Source organism: Herpailurus yagouaroundi, unplaced genomic scaffold, assembly GCF_014898765.1.
Source record: "Herpailurus yagouaroundi ecotype Mexico unplaced genomic scaffold, PumYag 166, whole genome shotgun sequence".
In the NCBI taxonomy this organism is placed as follows: Eukaryota; Metazoa; Chordata; class Mammalia; order Carnivora; family Felidae; genus Herpailurus; species Herpailurus yagouaroundi.
Window position 1 is genome coordinate 4,916,869 of NW_024412407.1, and position 14,605 is coordinate 4,931,473.

General features: G+C 57.4%; 2 protein-coding genes and 1 long non-coding RNA gene across 4 annotated transcripts in view; 1 reads left to right on the top strand and 2 right to left on the bottom strand.

The window, feature by feature from the left end:
* The window catches only part of LOC121038600 (uncharacterized), a 51,855-nt gene that overhangs the window by 5,324 nt on the left and 31,926 nt on the right, over nt 1-14,605 (top strand). The gene's annotated exons all lie outside the window — the stretch shown is intronic.
* Nucleotides 660-9,067, bottom strand: AQP6 (aquaporin 6). Of its 2 annotated transcripts, XM_040488197.1 has the most exons (7): nt 8,604-9,067; nt 6,623-7,171; nt 4,614-4,891; nt 3,970-4,508; nt 3,041-3,199; nt 2,702-2,782; nt 660-2,044 (listed from the first exon to the last, which is right to left on the bottom strand). In XM_040488197.1, the coding sequence occupies exons 4-7, from the start codon at nt 4,330-4,332 to the stop codon at nt 1,832-1,834; spliced, it is 816 nt and encodes a 271-aa protein (XP_040344131.1). In that variant the 5' UTR covers nt 4,333-4,508; nt 4,614-4,891; nt 6,623-7,171; nt 8,604-9,067; the 3' UTR covers nt 660-1,831. The 2 variants fall into 2 exon arrangements, with proteins under 2 accessions (XP_040344131.1, XP_040344130.1); XM_040488196.1 differs by lacking the exons at nt 4,614-4,891; nt 6,623-7,171; nt 8,604-9,067 and having other exon boundaries at nt 3,970-4,607.
* AQP5 (aquaporin 5) lies at nt 10,856-14,518 on the bottom strand. Its single transcript, XM_040488198.1, has 4 exons — nt 14,084-14,518; nt 12,834-12,998; nt 12,357-12,440; nt 10,856-11,600 (listed from the first exon to the last, which is right to left on the bottom strand). Exons 1-4 carry the CDS (start codon nt 14,444-14,446, stop codon nt 11,415-11,417), a joined length of 798 nt encoding a protein of 265 aa, XP_040344132.1. The 5' UTR covers nt 14,447-14,518; the 3' UTR covers nt 10,856-11,414.

Sequence of the window (14,605 nt, forward strand, 5' to 3'; positions counted from 1 at the left end):
CTGTGGTACTGAGCTGGGTGACCTTTAGCAAGTCAATTACATCCTCTATATGCGCGTGTGCACGCGCGCGCACACGCGCACACACACACACACACACACCCAGCTGTCCCTGCTTATGAAAGGGCACGAGAAGCCTCTGGGCTCTGAGAGATTGTGAAGATGGATGAGTGGGGCCCGGCTTGGAGAGATGTGAATAGTATTCTGCACTGACAATATTATAGAACGCTGAACACGGCCGCTGTGGCCACGAGCACTTGGGGACTCAGCTCTTGTTCTGTCACCCTGCCCTTGAAAGACTTTGGCAGCCCCTCCCATCCCCAGCGCCTTTGGAGACATCATGGAAAAGGACCTATCTTTTTTATGGATTTGGTTGCTGTATCTCAGGGTACCATGGTGATGAGCACCATAGAGATGAGAAGAACTGACTTTTATTGGCTTGTCTCTTTGTTCCGGTGTCCCCCCTCACCCCCCCCTCCACACACACACACAAAGCTCCCAGGTCAGCAGACCCAGGAGAGAAGGAGGCAGGGCCCCGTGTAAGTGGAACAGATGAAAGGAGAAAAATGTACTCTCTTTTCCCTCCCTCTCAATCATCCCCCCATCTCTCTTCTTTCTTCCTCCCTCCCATTACCAAAAGCAATTGTATTCAAACCCGATAATTACAGCAACAGCTACAATAATCATCATTTATTGTTTGTTTTTTAAGCATTTTAACTTCCAAAAACATTTTCCAATCTCTTGTTTTCACAGCAGGCCCTGGGGGAGGACTATGCCCATTTTATAGCTGGGGAAGCCGAGATCCAGGTAGGACCCCAAGTCATGGGGAGAGTCTGTTTACAGCAGCTTGTAAATATTAGCAAACCAATTGAGACCTAGGAGTCCTTCAGAGGCACTGAAGGCAAATCTTGGTTTCTTGGGTCATTCCTGAGTTCTTACCATCCTTGGACTTAATAGCTTTTTGAGGATCTTGGTAGAACTGAGAATGAGGCTGGAGACAGCTTGTGGCCCAGGTCATGGGCTGGGGGCTGGGATAGGGACTTCCCCCCTCTCTGGATTGCTCCCATGAATGGGGATGGGGGATGGAAGGTGGGCAAACACCTGGAAAAGGCCTGTTTGGCCCAAACCTCCCTTGCCTATATGCTGCCCCTCTGCCAGTCCTAGAAAAGGCTCCTCTTTGTGTCAGCGCTTCCCAAGGATGGGGTCCTCTCCTGAGCATTTGGAGGGGTGAGGAATGAAGATCTATTGGAAGGGCTGTCTCTATCCTCAGGAAGCCCCCACACTGAGGGCAGGTGCCTAGCCCCCAAACCATACCCAAGAGCAGAGATATACCTTTGAGGAGCTCAGAGACTGTCCTGGGGCCTGATTCTTCTGGGAAGTCTGGCTCTCCCCCCCAAGGGTGGGGTGAGAAGTTGGGGCTCCCCGAGGTCTCTACATCTCTTAGTGTCTAAGCTGAGTGGCTGTCTGGGCTCCAATACCCAAGACAAGGGGGTCTGGAGGCCCAGGATGCCCACTAGAGTCCAGATGGATGAGAGAAGGGGAAGACAGTCATGAATTCCCCTGCCTCCTTCCGCTCTGTCCCATTAAGAGATGGAGGAGGAGGAAACTGAACAGATTTGCTCCCCAGATTCTTTCTACCCAGAAATATAATGCCAGGGATAGGGAGTGGCATTCCCTGCCCACCCTGTTAGGACAAGAGGCCAAGCCTCCCCGTCTTTCCTGCCCTCATCCACCCCCAACCCCGCTTTCCTTGTAAAACCTGAAGTCTAGTTCTACGAGGCATGCTACCCACCTAAAGGGCGCCTCTCAGAAGCCGGAAGGTGGGGGCCAAGTTCTATACCACCTGACATGCATTCCCCATTTCAGTATCCCCTGAACTGCACTGGGATTCTTTCTTCTCGGGCTCCACCCCTGTCATTTTCTCCACTTCTTCGGTGCCCATGAGGATGACCAGTCGCTGGGCCATGGTTCTGGTGTCAGGGAACAGGATAAAGTTGTAGATCAGCGAAGCCAGGACAGCTCCTGTCAGGGGTCCCACCCAGAAGATCTGCAAAAGCAGAGAGAAGTAGGTGCCCCAGTCAGGAGCTATGAGGATCATAGGGTAGTTTTGGGATCCCTGCCCGCCTCCCTAGTGTTGGCTCCGTCGTCCGGGACCCCTCAAGCTGCTGCAAGTTGACAAAATTGAGAAGCAGGTGTTCTGCCTTTCAGGTCCCTGCAGGTGAGGTGACCTTGCCTTCAATAGGGCGGGCCCAGTCTCCTCACCACTCTGTTTCCCTCCTCTCCCCTCCCGTGTTCCAACCAGAAGCCCTGGCTAGTGCTGTTCCTGTCTCTGCTGGTGTGTGTGTCTATTTCTGTTTGTCTTTTTCTTTATCCAAGTTTGGAAACTGGTCCAGCTGGAGAAAGTGAATAAGGAAACAGCCAGGACTTAAGGCCTGGGCCAAGGCTGCATCTCCTGTCCTGGCCCATTTATGGACATTCCACTGGGTACTCTGGGCTATTGAAGCTGGAAAGACAGGAACTACAAGCCAGGATATTCGCTTTTGTCTTCTGAGCTTAGGGAAACCTCCTCTGGGGGTCAAGATGGCCTGTGGTAGGGGGCCTTGTCTCCCCAAGTCCCTGTGGACCCACCGCTGGTGAAAGCCACAATCCCTATCTCCCCTGCTCAGGCTCTCCCCACCTAATGGCTGCCAGTACAGGCTCTCACCCAGTGGACCGTGAACTTCCCAACCACGATGGCGGGGCCGAAGGAGCGGGCCGGGTTCATGGAGCAGCCGGTGAAGTAGATCTGGAGGGGCAAGTGGAGGTTTGTGGTGTGAGGAGGCTTAAAGCAGGCCTGGGAGGGGACAGCCTCCTCTGCCCTGGCTTAGAGCCCCGGCACCCGCCTTGGGCACTGCCGTATCCTGGGCCCGGTCTGTGGGAACACAGCCTCGGCCCAACGCATTAGGGGCTCAGGGAGGGACACTTCCTGGCCTTCAGGGCCTCTGCAGTCTCCCCAAGGAGGGATCAGTGTGTGCATACACACAGTGCCCTCTTTGCCTCTTACCCCAACGAGATGGCCCAATGCCACAGAGATCCCAATCACGATAGCTGGGGAGCCCGATGCTTGACGGTTGTTGGTGGAAGCAAAAACACAGAGCACCAACTGCAGGGTCAGAACCAGCTCCACTGCCACGGCCTGGCCAGTTGAGACGTTGCTCTGGACCTGGGTGAGGAGGAGGCTACGCTGGAGGCGAAGGGGGCTCTGCCAGGGGCTGGCGACCCCATTGGACCTCATTGCCTCACTGTGAGGAGGTGATGCCTCACCACCACCAAGTCCAGGACTTAAGGAGATGAAGGATCGGGGACAGCTGTGCAGTAGAGTTCAGGTCAGCCCTGGACATTTGCTGCCTGCAGAAACGCGTCGCACCCCCTCCTAGCCCACCGGTTTGTTGAGGCCAGTAGCTGGCGACAGGCTCAGGACTGGTGGGGAAGGGAAGGCTCAGAGCAGCTGGGGTGCATGTTTTCAAGCAGCCTGGGAGGAGACCGTGGGTAGGAGTGGAAGAAGGAGACTTGGGGAAGTAGGTGGAAGGATAGATGATTAGGGGAATCTGGAGGAGTGAGGCCTCAGGGTGCTGAGGAAGGAGGAACGTGGGAACACAGAGGAGCAGGGCACATGGGGCGGACCTGGAGAGAAGAAGGGCATGCCAGGTCTCCTGCATTACCCACAGCCCTCCCCCCCGCCACCTTTGCTACCCTGCCTCTTAAATGCCTGGTCCTTCCCTGACTCTTACTCCTTAGTTGCAGCTTCTCTCTGTTCTACCTGTTCCTCGTACCATAACCCCACTCCTGCTCTGCCTGCACTAAGGCCACAGTCTGGTTCCCCTGGGTCCCAGGGCCCAGCCCAGAGCAGGTAAGGAGTACGTGGTCAAGTTATCACCTCCCTGTCCCCTCTCCTCAGGCCTGGCCCTGCCGGGTGACCCTCCCTGCACCTACCATGTTAATCCCAAGGGTCTCTTGGAGGTCTCCTGGTATGACCGCATAAAGCACTGAGGCCCCCACAATGGCCCCCATCAGCTGAGCAGCCACATAGGCCACGGCACGGGGCAGGGAGATTTGGGAGCTCACGAGGAAGGCCAGCGTCACAGCAGGGTTGATGTGGGCCCCGCTGGCCTTCCAGGTGACCTGCACAGCCACGGCCGTGACCAGGTTGAAGGTGATGGCGGTCTGTAGAATGGTGGGACGCGCCGAGGGCCAGGGCAGACTGGAGCCCACACCGAAGAACACGTACAGCCCTGTGGCCAGGAACTCAGCAAACAGCTCCTTGCTGATAGCTCTCCAGAGCTGGCCCAGCAGCATCCTGGCCAAGCCTCACCCGCCTGGCCACACGGTGTCCTGGTTCCGCTGCTTCGGCTGCCGCTTCTACTCCTGGGGCCTCTTGCCTCTGATCTTCGCTGTCTCCTGGGGTCTCTTGCCTCTGGCCTGCTCTGGCTGTCTCACTGTGTTGAAAGTCCTCTGGCCCCCACCTGGTCAGACTGTGCAGGGAGCAGGCGCACAGGATTATGTGTGTCTGGGTGGGTGGGAGGTGCGGGGCTCATATAAGGAGTGGCGCTCACACGCTTGCCCCACCCTGAGCTCACCTGACAGCTGGGGGAGGGGGGCGGCCTCCAGGTGCTGAGCTGGAACCTCCAGGTTTCCAAGCTGGACGGGCCTCACTCTGCTGCAGGCACAGGCCTGGCCTAAGGGTGGCAGGTACAGGAGTCATGGTGGGCATGGGATTCCAGGGTGCTCACATCCCGATGTCAGCTCAGAGGCAGCAAGCTCGCCAGGTCCCCAAGTCCAAGGCCTGCTTCAGAGGCTCCTGTTGTCCCGGTCCCCTCTGCCTGCAGGCTCTGCCTCCAGATGGGCTCACACTATTCTATGCCCCATAAACCCAGATGTGAAATGAAGCTCTTTCCCCCTTTCCCACCCAAACCCCTACTCGTAGAAAGCAGATGTGAATAGAGTCAACTTTACTAAGGACATGGGCCTGTGTGGGTGCAGAGGGGACAGAGGGAGGAGGGGTTTATTCCACAGCTAATGAGACAACACGCATGGCAGTGGAGAATTTCCCCTGCCAGCTGGGAATTTCCACTGGTCCTTCACTGCATTGTCCGTGCCCCTTTCTGTCTCCCTTGCCCACGCCCTCCCTTTCAGCCCCTTTCCCCTCCACTATCTGCGCTCCTCCTTCTCAGGGGCCTGAACAATTCTGCTCAAGCCTCTCACAGGGCAGCCGAACCCTTTTTGTGGCAATGCTGGCCCTGAGGTCACCCATGCCCTAGGCTCTTCCCTTTTAACCCCAGCAGCCTGTTGAGGTATTTTCTCAAACAAAGGTGCTGCTTCTCTCCCTAAGAAGAATCGGTGTGGCTGTTAAGATAACAGTTTTCATCTTTTAACCACACGGTGTGCCCTGACCTTGCCCCTGGCCAAATCTCCCTGCTCAGTTGATATCCCCCGGTTGTCCTTAGGCTCCTCAAATGCAGCCTGTCTCAGAAGGAGACCCTCATCTCTCTCTGTGCCCACCCCCCCCCCCCAAATGCACTATTCCTGTTTTCTCCAGCTCTGTTGGGGGCACCTGGGAAGCATCCTTGACCCTCCTCTCCCTCCTGCCCCCAACCAATAGTGGCATCAAATCCTGCTGAATTTGAATCCTAAATATTTCTCGACTGTGCCCTCTTTTTGCCACCCCTGCTGCCCTGCGGCTTTTAACCATTCTCTCTGTCTGCTCCCTCACTCAGCTCCAATCAATTATCCACACTGCAGCCTGAGTGATCTTTCTAAAATGCAAATCTGATCCTGCTGTTCCTCTGCTAAAATCCCTTCAAAGCGTCCCTCATGCCTGGCCTACAAGGTCCTCTGGGATCCTGCTCCTCCTACCTCACCTCTCCCCGCTCCCCGCTTTGTCCTTTACCCAGTGGCCTCACCAAAGGGCCAGTGGTTCTGGAACACTCCGTTGCTGGTCTTTCCTTGGTGGATGCCCTGTCTTCTTCTCAGAGAGCCCTTCCTACGTCCTTTGCTTGGGTAACTCCTAACTCATCCCTAAGGCTCAACTTCAGTGTCACCTCCTTTCCTGGGTGAGGGAGGACCCCTCTGCGTACTCCCACCACACCTGGGCATTTTCATACACTCCAGTCACCACAGAGTGCTGTCACGGTGTTAATGTGCCTCCTTAATGAGGCAGTGAGTCCCTCAGGAAGCAGGAGCCAAATTTCGCTCATCCCCACATACAGTGCTATGCACAGGGATTAGCCATAGTTGGTGCTCAGTAAATATTTGTTGAGTGAACAAATGGACGAATAAAAGCTTCCTGACCTCCTGGAGGCAGGTGACTTTCATATCTACTTCGTCTCAGCCAGCTTATTCTTACGGTCTCATACCTGTCTCACCTGGGATCGAACCCTCTGAAATCTTCCAGGGGAACATCCAGCTCTAATTATAGGTTCTGTCCATCCACCCTCTCCCATCTCAGTCCCTGTAAAATGCCTCCCTCATTCCCTCTCTGTGCTTCCAGTCTTCCTGGCCTCCCCCCCCCCACCCACCCCCCGCCCCCCGCCGGATCCCCAGGTGGGGGGGGGGCGGCTGTCCTGGCTCCCTGTTCTCTTTGCCTCACCTCCTGCATCTCTCCCATTTCATTCTCCTCCACAGCTCTTTGCCTTGATCTGCACTGCTGAGCACTGCTGGAGAAACTTGCCCATCCGTGCAGACTGCTGCCATGACAAGTCCATGGTCTCTGGCCTCAGCAGGGGCCGCCGATCTGCTCAGCAATCCTTATGCCATCCTCAGTCTGCTCGCTCGCTCCCCATTCTTCTAAGGCTTACTTCCAACCTTGCCCAAGCTCTCCAAGTGCCCCCATTCCAGCTTTCTTCCAGAGGATCAGCTTGCCTCCTGTCCCACCTGGAAAGAGACACTCGCAGGCAAGACTTCTTCCCATCCTTCCTGCCAGCCACAAACTCACCTGCCACTGCCCCGTGCCCTCACCAGCTTCCCTCGGGCCCTGAAGAAGAGGCAGCCCTTCTCTTGCATCCAGTCGGGGGGGCCCCTCCTTGTGCTCCTGGCTCCCTTTGAGTGACAGACACCCTCTCAGGGCTGGTTCCAGTCTCCTCTGGGGTTTTCACTTCTCCCTCTCCTGGATGCTTCTTGATAACAGGCCTAGAAAATCCTGTAGTAGAGAGACCATTGACTTCTTATGCCTTTTCCTCTTTGTCTCCCTTTCAAGACTTTGCTCAGGTCTAGTTCCACCCTGAAGCCTGCCCTGATATTCCCCTCCAGCCAGTGGCTACTTCTGGCTTCGACCTCCTTAGTGCCTCCCCTGTTCCAGTGCAAACTCCCATGCTTGCCTGGTATAAAAGAGGCTTTCAATAAATGCTCGAGAAATGAAGGAATGTGGCCACAGGGGTAGTGTAGGTGACATTCCTCCCTAGCTCGGTAGGTTCTCTGCCTAGGAGCTGTCCTAGGGAACCTCAAGGGCATCTCTCTCTCTCCCTCCCTGCAGACAGGGCCTCAAAGGGCTTCCCGACACCTTACCTAGCTTCGCTTTCTGCACCTGTCCACCAAGCAGCACTAATGCCTGTCTGTTTAGAGCCTTCGATAAGATAAGACAAGCAAAAGCAATTGCACACTGCCGTGTATACTTCACCCCTGACCAATATGTAACTTCTGTGAGCTCAGTTTCCCCGTTTTTAAATGGAGACAATTCCCACTTCCCCACGTGTCATCAGGGGTAAATGTGCTGACACCAGAAGAGTGTCTCTGAGCCAGAAAATTTTGGCTGTTAGGATTGCTGCTCCCCTCACCTCTCCAGTGAGAGGGGTGTGAGGACTGAGCTGGGCTGGGAGGGGTCCTGGCTGCTGTGGCAGTTCCAGGGCTAGTGGCTCCTGCTCTGGGCCCTGGAGGCTGAGAGAGTCAAGTACAAGAGCAGCTCTTGTCTCCAGCTGGCCTAGAGCTGAGCCTCCTGTGGCCCTGTCTGGCCCAGAACAAGGTCCTTCAGCCCCTGAGGCCAAGTGAGCCTTGGCCAGGGCTTGCTCCCATGCCAGCTCCTCCCCAGACCCCGCCAGTCCTGGGCTCTACTGCTAAGCTCTGAGGTCCCTTATGCTCAGAGGCTTTTTGCCAAGGCCCCACACCTGGCTGCCTACAGATGCCTGTCAGGTGGCCGTGTGCTTTTAGCCTCCTAGAGCCCTGTCTCTGGGCGCCCCAGCCCGCTGGGGTGGCTATGTCTGTCGGGGAGCGGGGTGTGTGTAGGTGCATGTGCACAAGGGGCAGTGTGAGCTCTGACCGAGGTCCTCTCAGCTTGGGGAATGGAGAGGGAGCAAAAGGGAGGGGGAGGAGGGACGTACTGGGAGAGCAGGGAGAACGAAAGGCCTCCAGAAAGGGAAGGGTTCAAGGCAGCTTCCCTCGCGTCGTCTCACCAATCCTCCCGAATTGTGGAGGCCTCATCCACACCTGACCGAGGAAGCTGAGGCTCCGAGAGCCAACCCTCTCCTCAACCCCTCGTCCTGTCCACCTCCCTAGACAGCCAGCCTTACGTCCTTTCTCTGCCTTTACACTCAGCCCTCCTCCGTCTCCCCATTGTGTCCCCAAGTCCACCTTCCTACCTGGTGAAAACCAGCAGCCCCTGGGCAGAGAGGGGGAGGAATCAAGGCTCTTCCCAGGTTCCATTTCTAGGTGGAGCAGAGGGTCAGGGGTGACTAAGCATGTGTGTGCTTGGGTGTGATGCACACATATGCCCCTCTGAGAACACAGGGAGCCAGGCTCCTAGATCTGGTCCGCACCAGCCCTGTGACAGAATGGAAGTGGGTTGATGTGGCTCTTTCTCTTTCTCTCTCTCTCTCTCTCTCTCTCTCTCTCTCACACACACACACACACACGCACACACGGAGCAGTCAATGCCGAGAAGACACAGCCCCTTGGGTACAAGTGAAGGTCAGCGTAGACGCGCGGGGTTACTGTGTGCGTGTTCAGGTGTGCGCAGGCTTCTGTGGACTCCGGACCCAGCCGCGCGGATCACACACCAAGGAACACAGCGCCCTCTGCTGGCCAAACAGCCCGCCGCTGCAACTTGTCCGCCCAAAGGCCTTGGACCCCTCTCGTCCTCTGGCCAGGCCAGGTGGGTGCCCCACCCACCCCTGAAGATCTGTCTCCCATAGGCCCACCGTTCACCTCCTTATGCTCCCCCTGGGGCCCATCCAGAAAAGGAACGCAGGTCGCTGAGCTGGAGGGAGAGGCCAGCCTCCCAGTCGTGTCTGTGCCTGTACCTGAGTCATGTGGGGACTAGAGGGGAAGGGATCCTCTCCCTTCTGCACCCCCTCTCCTCCACCTCTATAGTGGACTGGGGGCAGCTGCTTCCTGGTGGCTTAGGCGACCCAGGCCCGTACTCCCATGTGGCTAGAGCCGGGACCCAGGACTTGTGTTAGAGGAAGCCTAGCAGCAGCGGATTCGGTGGACGAGGTCCCCCCCTGCTGGTCGGAGCGGGCATTTGCGGCCTGGCTCCAGGGTAGGGGCCAGGGGTCGGATGAGGCAGGTGAGGGCTGGGAAGTCTGCTCCTCCTCACCCACGGTCCTTGGGGCTGCCGCTGGCCAGCCAGGGTCCATCGCTTCTCCCACCCCTTCTCAGTCCATCTCCTGGCCCTACTGCCCCCTCCTCTTCCGAGGCAAAACTGAAGACCACGGGGAGAGGTGTCCATTCCAGAGAGAACCAGGAACTCGGGTTCAAACACCTGCAGGAGAGCAGAGGCCCAGAACCAGAGTGTGGCTGGGGTCCCAGATGTGTATGCACTGGGTTCTTTTCGCATTAGTTTATTGAGCACTGACTCTGAGGTGCCTGGTCCTGTTTGCACCAGCGTTTTCCTTCCATCTACTGTCTCATTTAGTGCTCAGAACAATCTATGAGGTGGGTACAAGTATGCCCATGTTACAGATGAGGTAATTAAAACTCAGCCTGTGTTACCCAAAGTTGCAAAGCAGGATTTGAGCTCCAAGCCAGACTCCTTAACTATGACGCAGGACTGTGTCCCGAGCTGCTCATCTGCACGACTTCCACCATTTTTCCCACAGAGAGCCGAATGGTCCCAGGAATCTCACTCCCTTCATCTTAGACCATTCCCACAGCAACCCTGTGAGGGAAGCATTTTTAAACCTTGTTTTATAGCTGAAGAGATGGAGACTCAGTGAATTTAAGGCGGCTGCCTAAAGAGTGTCAGTGACAAGGGGACAGGCCAGATAAGAGCAGAGCTACAGGCCTACTGGGGAAGATGGTGGGAACAGTGGCTGGCAGAGGCAGGAGAGAGGAGGCCCAGGAAAAGGCTGGACTGGCTGTGGCTTCTGGGTATGTGTGTGGGGCGGACAGGGGGTTTTTCCCTCTGACTGCAGGCTCCCAGCATGGCACCTTTTTGGAACAGTGAGGTGTACAGAGGGGAGTCCAGGGCTGTGCCTCCTCCGTGATGACAGACCTGGCCGATCACCCCCTTGGCATCTCAAGGGGCTGCTGGCTAGTTCACTTCTCCTCTCCCCAGCCTGGCACTCCCTGGCCCCAGTGCCAGGCCCTCCTCAAGTGGCCCAGACTTGACATAGCTGAGATGGGAGGGGCAAGCAGGCGGGTGGCTTGGTGAGGACCCCTCCTCTGCTCTCACGCCTCGCTCCTGACCTCTTGCTCTATTTCCATATTTGGTCTCTCTCCCTCACCCTCTCTCTTCCTGACCTCGTCTCTATGACTCTCTAAGCCTCCCCTGGCCTCTGTTTCCCTGTGGAGAACTGTGGAGATCATGGGGAGTGTAGGGGATGATGAAGAGGAGACAGATTGTCCAGAGGGACAGAGGCGTCCCAAAGAGAGGCTCTGGGGAGAGATGAGGGAGAACATCAACGTCAGTGGTTTATTGGGAAGCCCCTACCCCAAACACCAGCAGCCCTGCCCCGTGCATTCTTGAGCAGAAATAAATAAGGCAGCATTGAATGAACCGGTCTGTCTCCCTCCTAAGGCAATCTGGGGAGGGGCGGCCTTTGCTGTCCTAGGGACTAGGACCCCTCCGGTTCTTGAGGAGGGGTGGAGGAGGGTGGGGGCTTACACACTGCAGGCCACCCCCCCTCTTCCTGGCCTGGCCCCGGGGAAGCCTGTAAGCTTGGTGGTACTTTCACAGTCTCTGAGGTCTGACCTCAGGGCAGCAGTCTGCCCTGTCCCAGAGAGACCCTTCCCCATCAGGCCCCAGTCCCTGGCCCCTGCCCCTGCCCGAGTCCCATCATGGGTTCCTGGTCCCATCCCTAACTGTGAAGCTGGGGGAGCCAGCACCTCCAACCCAGCCCAGAGGACCCAGAGGTGGGGGAAGGAAGCTTTGCTGTCATATATATATATATATATTTTTTTTTTCCCCCTGAGGTTCAGGGGCTGAGGGTCTGGCCCGTGCTTGACACTGGTCAGCGGGCGGTCAGCTCCATGGTCTTCTTTCGCTCCTCTCGCTGTTCCTCCCAGTCCTCCTCAGGCTCATATGTGCCCTTGACGACGGCCACGCGCTCGCTCAGGCTCAGGGAGTTGGGGAAGAGCAGGTAGAAGTAGAGGATGGCAGCCAGGATGGCCCCCACAATGGGCCCTACCCAGAAAACCTGGCGGGGGAGGGGGGGAGGAAGGGCAGCATCAGGGAGCTGAGTCTCAGGCCTCAGAGACCCACGGCTCCCCCTGCAGAGGACAGACCCATGGGCCCTCAGAGAAGATGGATGTACAGAGTTCCAGACCTCCAGAGCGAGAGACTGTCTCCTGACTCAGGAACAGATACGCTGATACCCTATTCTCCAGGGACAGGGACATGGACCACAGACACTCAGATCCTCAAAGGAGACAGATCCCCCAACCTCACCCTAAAGAGAGACAAATGACCCTTCAGAGGAAACAGACATATAGATCCTCGGAGAGACAACAGAACTCTCCCTTCCACATAGGGAGAGAGACCCTGAAGAGAGGGAACGTGAGTTCTCAGATAGATTGTCCAGAGGGACAGGCCCACAGGAGGGAAGACTCTCTCAACCCCTCAACAGGAGCAGATAAATAAAACATCAGAGAGGACACACAGATATGCCACCTTCCATGCCCCACCCCAGAAGGACAAACACAAAATCCTCAGAGATCAACACAGAGGAACAGAACTTGCCTTCCCTAGAGGGACAGACACACATAGTCCCCAAGCTACCCCGGTCCTTGTGCTGGCTGCATCCCATCCCCTTCTGTATCCTGTCCTTTCTCCAGCCACACCTCCCAGGGCCATCCCCAAGCTCTGGGCCCACAGCATCCAGACAGTCCTGGGAGCTCCTGGCCAGGTTTTCAGGCTCTCATTGCCAGGGAGCCAGGGGAGGGCCCAGACTCACCCAGTGAGCGGGGCTGAAGCGCTTCATGACCACTGCGGGGCCGAAAGAGCGGGCTGGGTTCATGGAGCAGCCAGTGAAGTAGATCTGAACAGAGAGAGGCAGGTGGTGAGGAGGGCAACATGCTTGTCCACTCTTAAAGGCCTGGTCTCTCCCAGGGTCACCCAGAAGTTCAGGGGCTCAACCAGGTCTCTGACTCAAGTCTCCTGGTTCCTAGGCTGGTGACCTCTCCCTCCACAGGTCCCTCCCTATGCACCACTCTTTCTTCTCAAGTCCTGTGCTTGGACTTGATTTCCTGCCTCCACCCCAACTCCCACTTACTCCCATCTTTCCTCAGGCTAGAGAAGATTTGGGGGCGTCCAGCCTGGGACGGGGTACGGCCGCCCCACTCTAGGCCTTAACTGCTGAGATGTTGCGCGAGGGCCCTGTTATTTGCCTGAGGGGCTCCCCACAACCCAGCCAAGTGGCAGCATTGCTCACCCCCACGAGGTGGCCCAGTGTGACAGACAGGCCGATGGACAGGGCTGGAGAGCCCACAGGACTGGTGCGGCGGGAGTCCGTGGAGGAGAAGACGCAGAGCGCCAGCTGGAAAGTCAGAATCAGCTCCACCACCATAGCTTGACCCTGTGTTGTGTTGTTGTTGAGCTGAAAGGGGAGGGTGGGTTAGAACCCCTTGCCTTCCAGCTCTATGGCCAGCGGCTTGGGGGATGGCACTTTTCGCCTCCACGGACACGGACAGCTGGGGCACCTGGAAGCCAAGCCTTGCGCACGGAGAGATCATTTGCTGAAGAGATTATATATACTTCGCGGGGTGTGCAAAGCTTAGGGCACAGGCCTGTGGCCGAGGAGCAGAGTGTGAGGGGAGGCTTTCTTGGACAAGTTCCTGCCAACGGTTCTGCCCAGTCCCAACCCCCACAAGCTGGCATTTACCCTCCCTCCTGTGGGCAGCTACCCAGTTTGCCGACTGCACCCCCTGCCTGCCTCCCGCCCGTGTCTGACCCGCTGCCAGTGCCAGCCTCAAACCCGTCTCTCCGGTGGGGCTGACTCACAGTTTGACAATGGTCGAGAAAATCCTCCTCTGTGTTTGATTAATGAACCCAGTTTGCATGGGACATGGGGACTGAATCTGGGGCTATGGGAGGGGGTGGAGGCAGGGACCGGGAGCAGGAGCCCATATTCAACAGACCCTACGCAGTGACACCACATTAGGGGGTTCCCAAGCATGGATTCTAAATGTAATCCCCTTGGCACCTGCTGTGGTGGGTTATGACCACCCCCATGTAATGACTGAGAAAAATGAGACCCAGAGGAGCCAGGGGCACCCAAAGCCAGGATTACAACCCATCTCTTTCTGATGGTTCCACGAAACCACTACAATAAGGAGCGGGACAGGAGCAGGGAAGGTCCCAAGGGGAAGGCAAAACTCCGGTTTGAGACACGAGAAAGCCGGAAGTTTCCGGCAAGAAAGGAGAGACAACAGGCAACAGGAGAGGCTTCCCAGGAGAGGCTTCCCGGGAAGAGCAGCAGGAGGGGAGTGGGCAGGGGAGGGGGGCATGAACCAGGGAGGCTGAACAGGGAAACACACCAGCCTGGAGACTCATCTTTCTGCCCTTCCTGGCAAGGGTGTAAGTGGCTCATTCTGTGGCACCCACCCTCAAGATGGGCTCTACGGCCCTGGTCAGGAGCCCACCCCAGGGTCCCTGCCCCACCCTAGCCCCGTGGTCACTCACCGCGTTGATGGCCAGATTGCCACGGGCATTGATTGGTGCCAGCCCATAGAGGATGCCGGCCCCGGCAATGGCACCCACCAGCTGGGCCACCACATAGAAGACAGCCCGGAGCAGGGAGATCTGGTTGCCCACTAGGAGGGCCAGGGTGATGGCGGGGTTGATGTGGCCTCCGCTCACGGGTCCCAGGGCCTGGGCCAGGGTGCCTATGGCCAGGCCGAAGGCCAGCGAGATCTGCAGGATGCTGGGCAGCGCCGACGGCCACTTGAGGGCCGAGCCAAGGCCGAAGAAGACGAAGATGAGGGTGGCCAGGAACTCCGCGAACACGGCCTTGAGGAAGGCCACGGAGCACACCTCTTTCTTCATGGTGGCCGCGGGGGCCTGGCGGCGGCGGCCGCGGCAGGGGACGCCCGTCGGGGCTGCGGCGCAGGGGGCGGGGGGCTGGCTCCCGGACGCGGCGCGCTCTGCGGCGCCCACTGCGTGGCTAGCGGCCTGGCACGGACCCGGCAGGGGCGCGCTATATAG

Bases quoted from the DNA above. Each gene is read 5' to 3' on its own strand.
- AQP6 (XM_040488197.1), bottom strand. From the start codon at position 4,332: ATGCTGCTGGGCCAGCTCTGGAGAGCTATCAGCAAGGAGCTGTTTGCT. The intron at 3,200-3,969 runs GTAGGTGCAGGG...CTCCTCACCCAG, and splicing joins AGACCCTTGGGATTAACATG to GTCCAGAGCAACGTCTCAAC. The intron at 2,783-3,040 runs GTAAGAGGCAAA...TTGCCCCTCCAG, and splicing joins CATTGGGCCATCTCGTTGGG to ATCTACTTCACCGGCTGCTC.
- AQP5 (XM_040488198.1), bottom strand. From the start codon at position 14,446: ATGAAGAAAGAGGTGTGCTCCGTGGCCTTCCTCAAGGCCGTGTTCGCG. The intron at 12,999-14,083 runs GTGAGTGACCAC...CTCCCCTTTCAG, and splicing joins GCAATCTGGCCATCAACGCG to CTCAACAACAACACAACACA. The intron at 11,601-12,356 runs GTGAGTCTGGGC...CTCCCCCGCCAG, and splicing joins GCTTCAGCCCCGCTCACTGG to GTTTTCTGGGTAGGGCCCAT.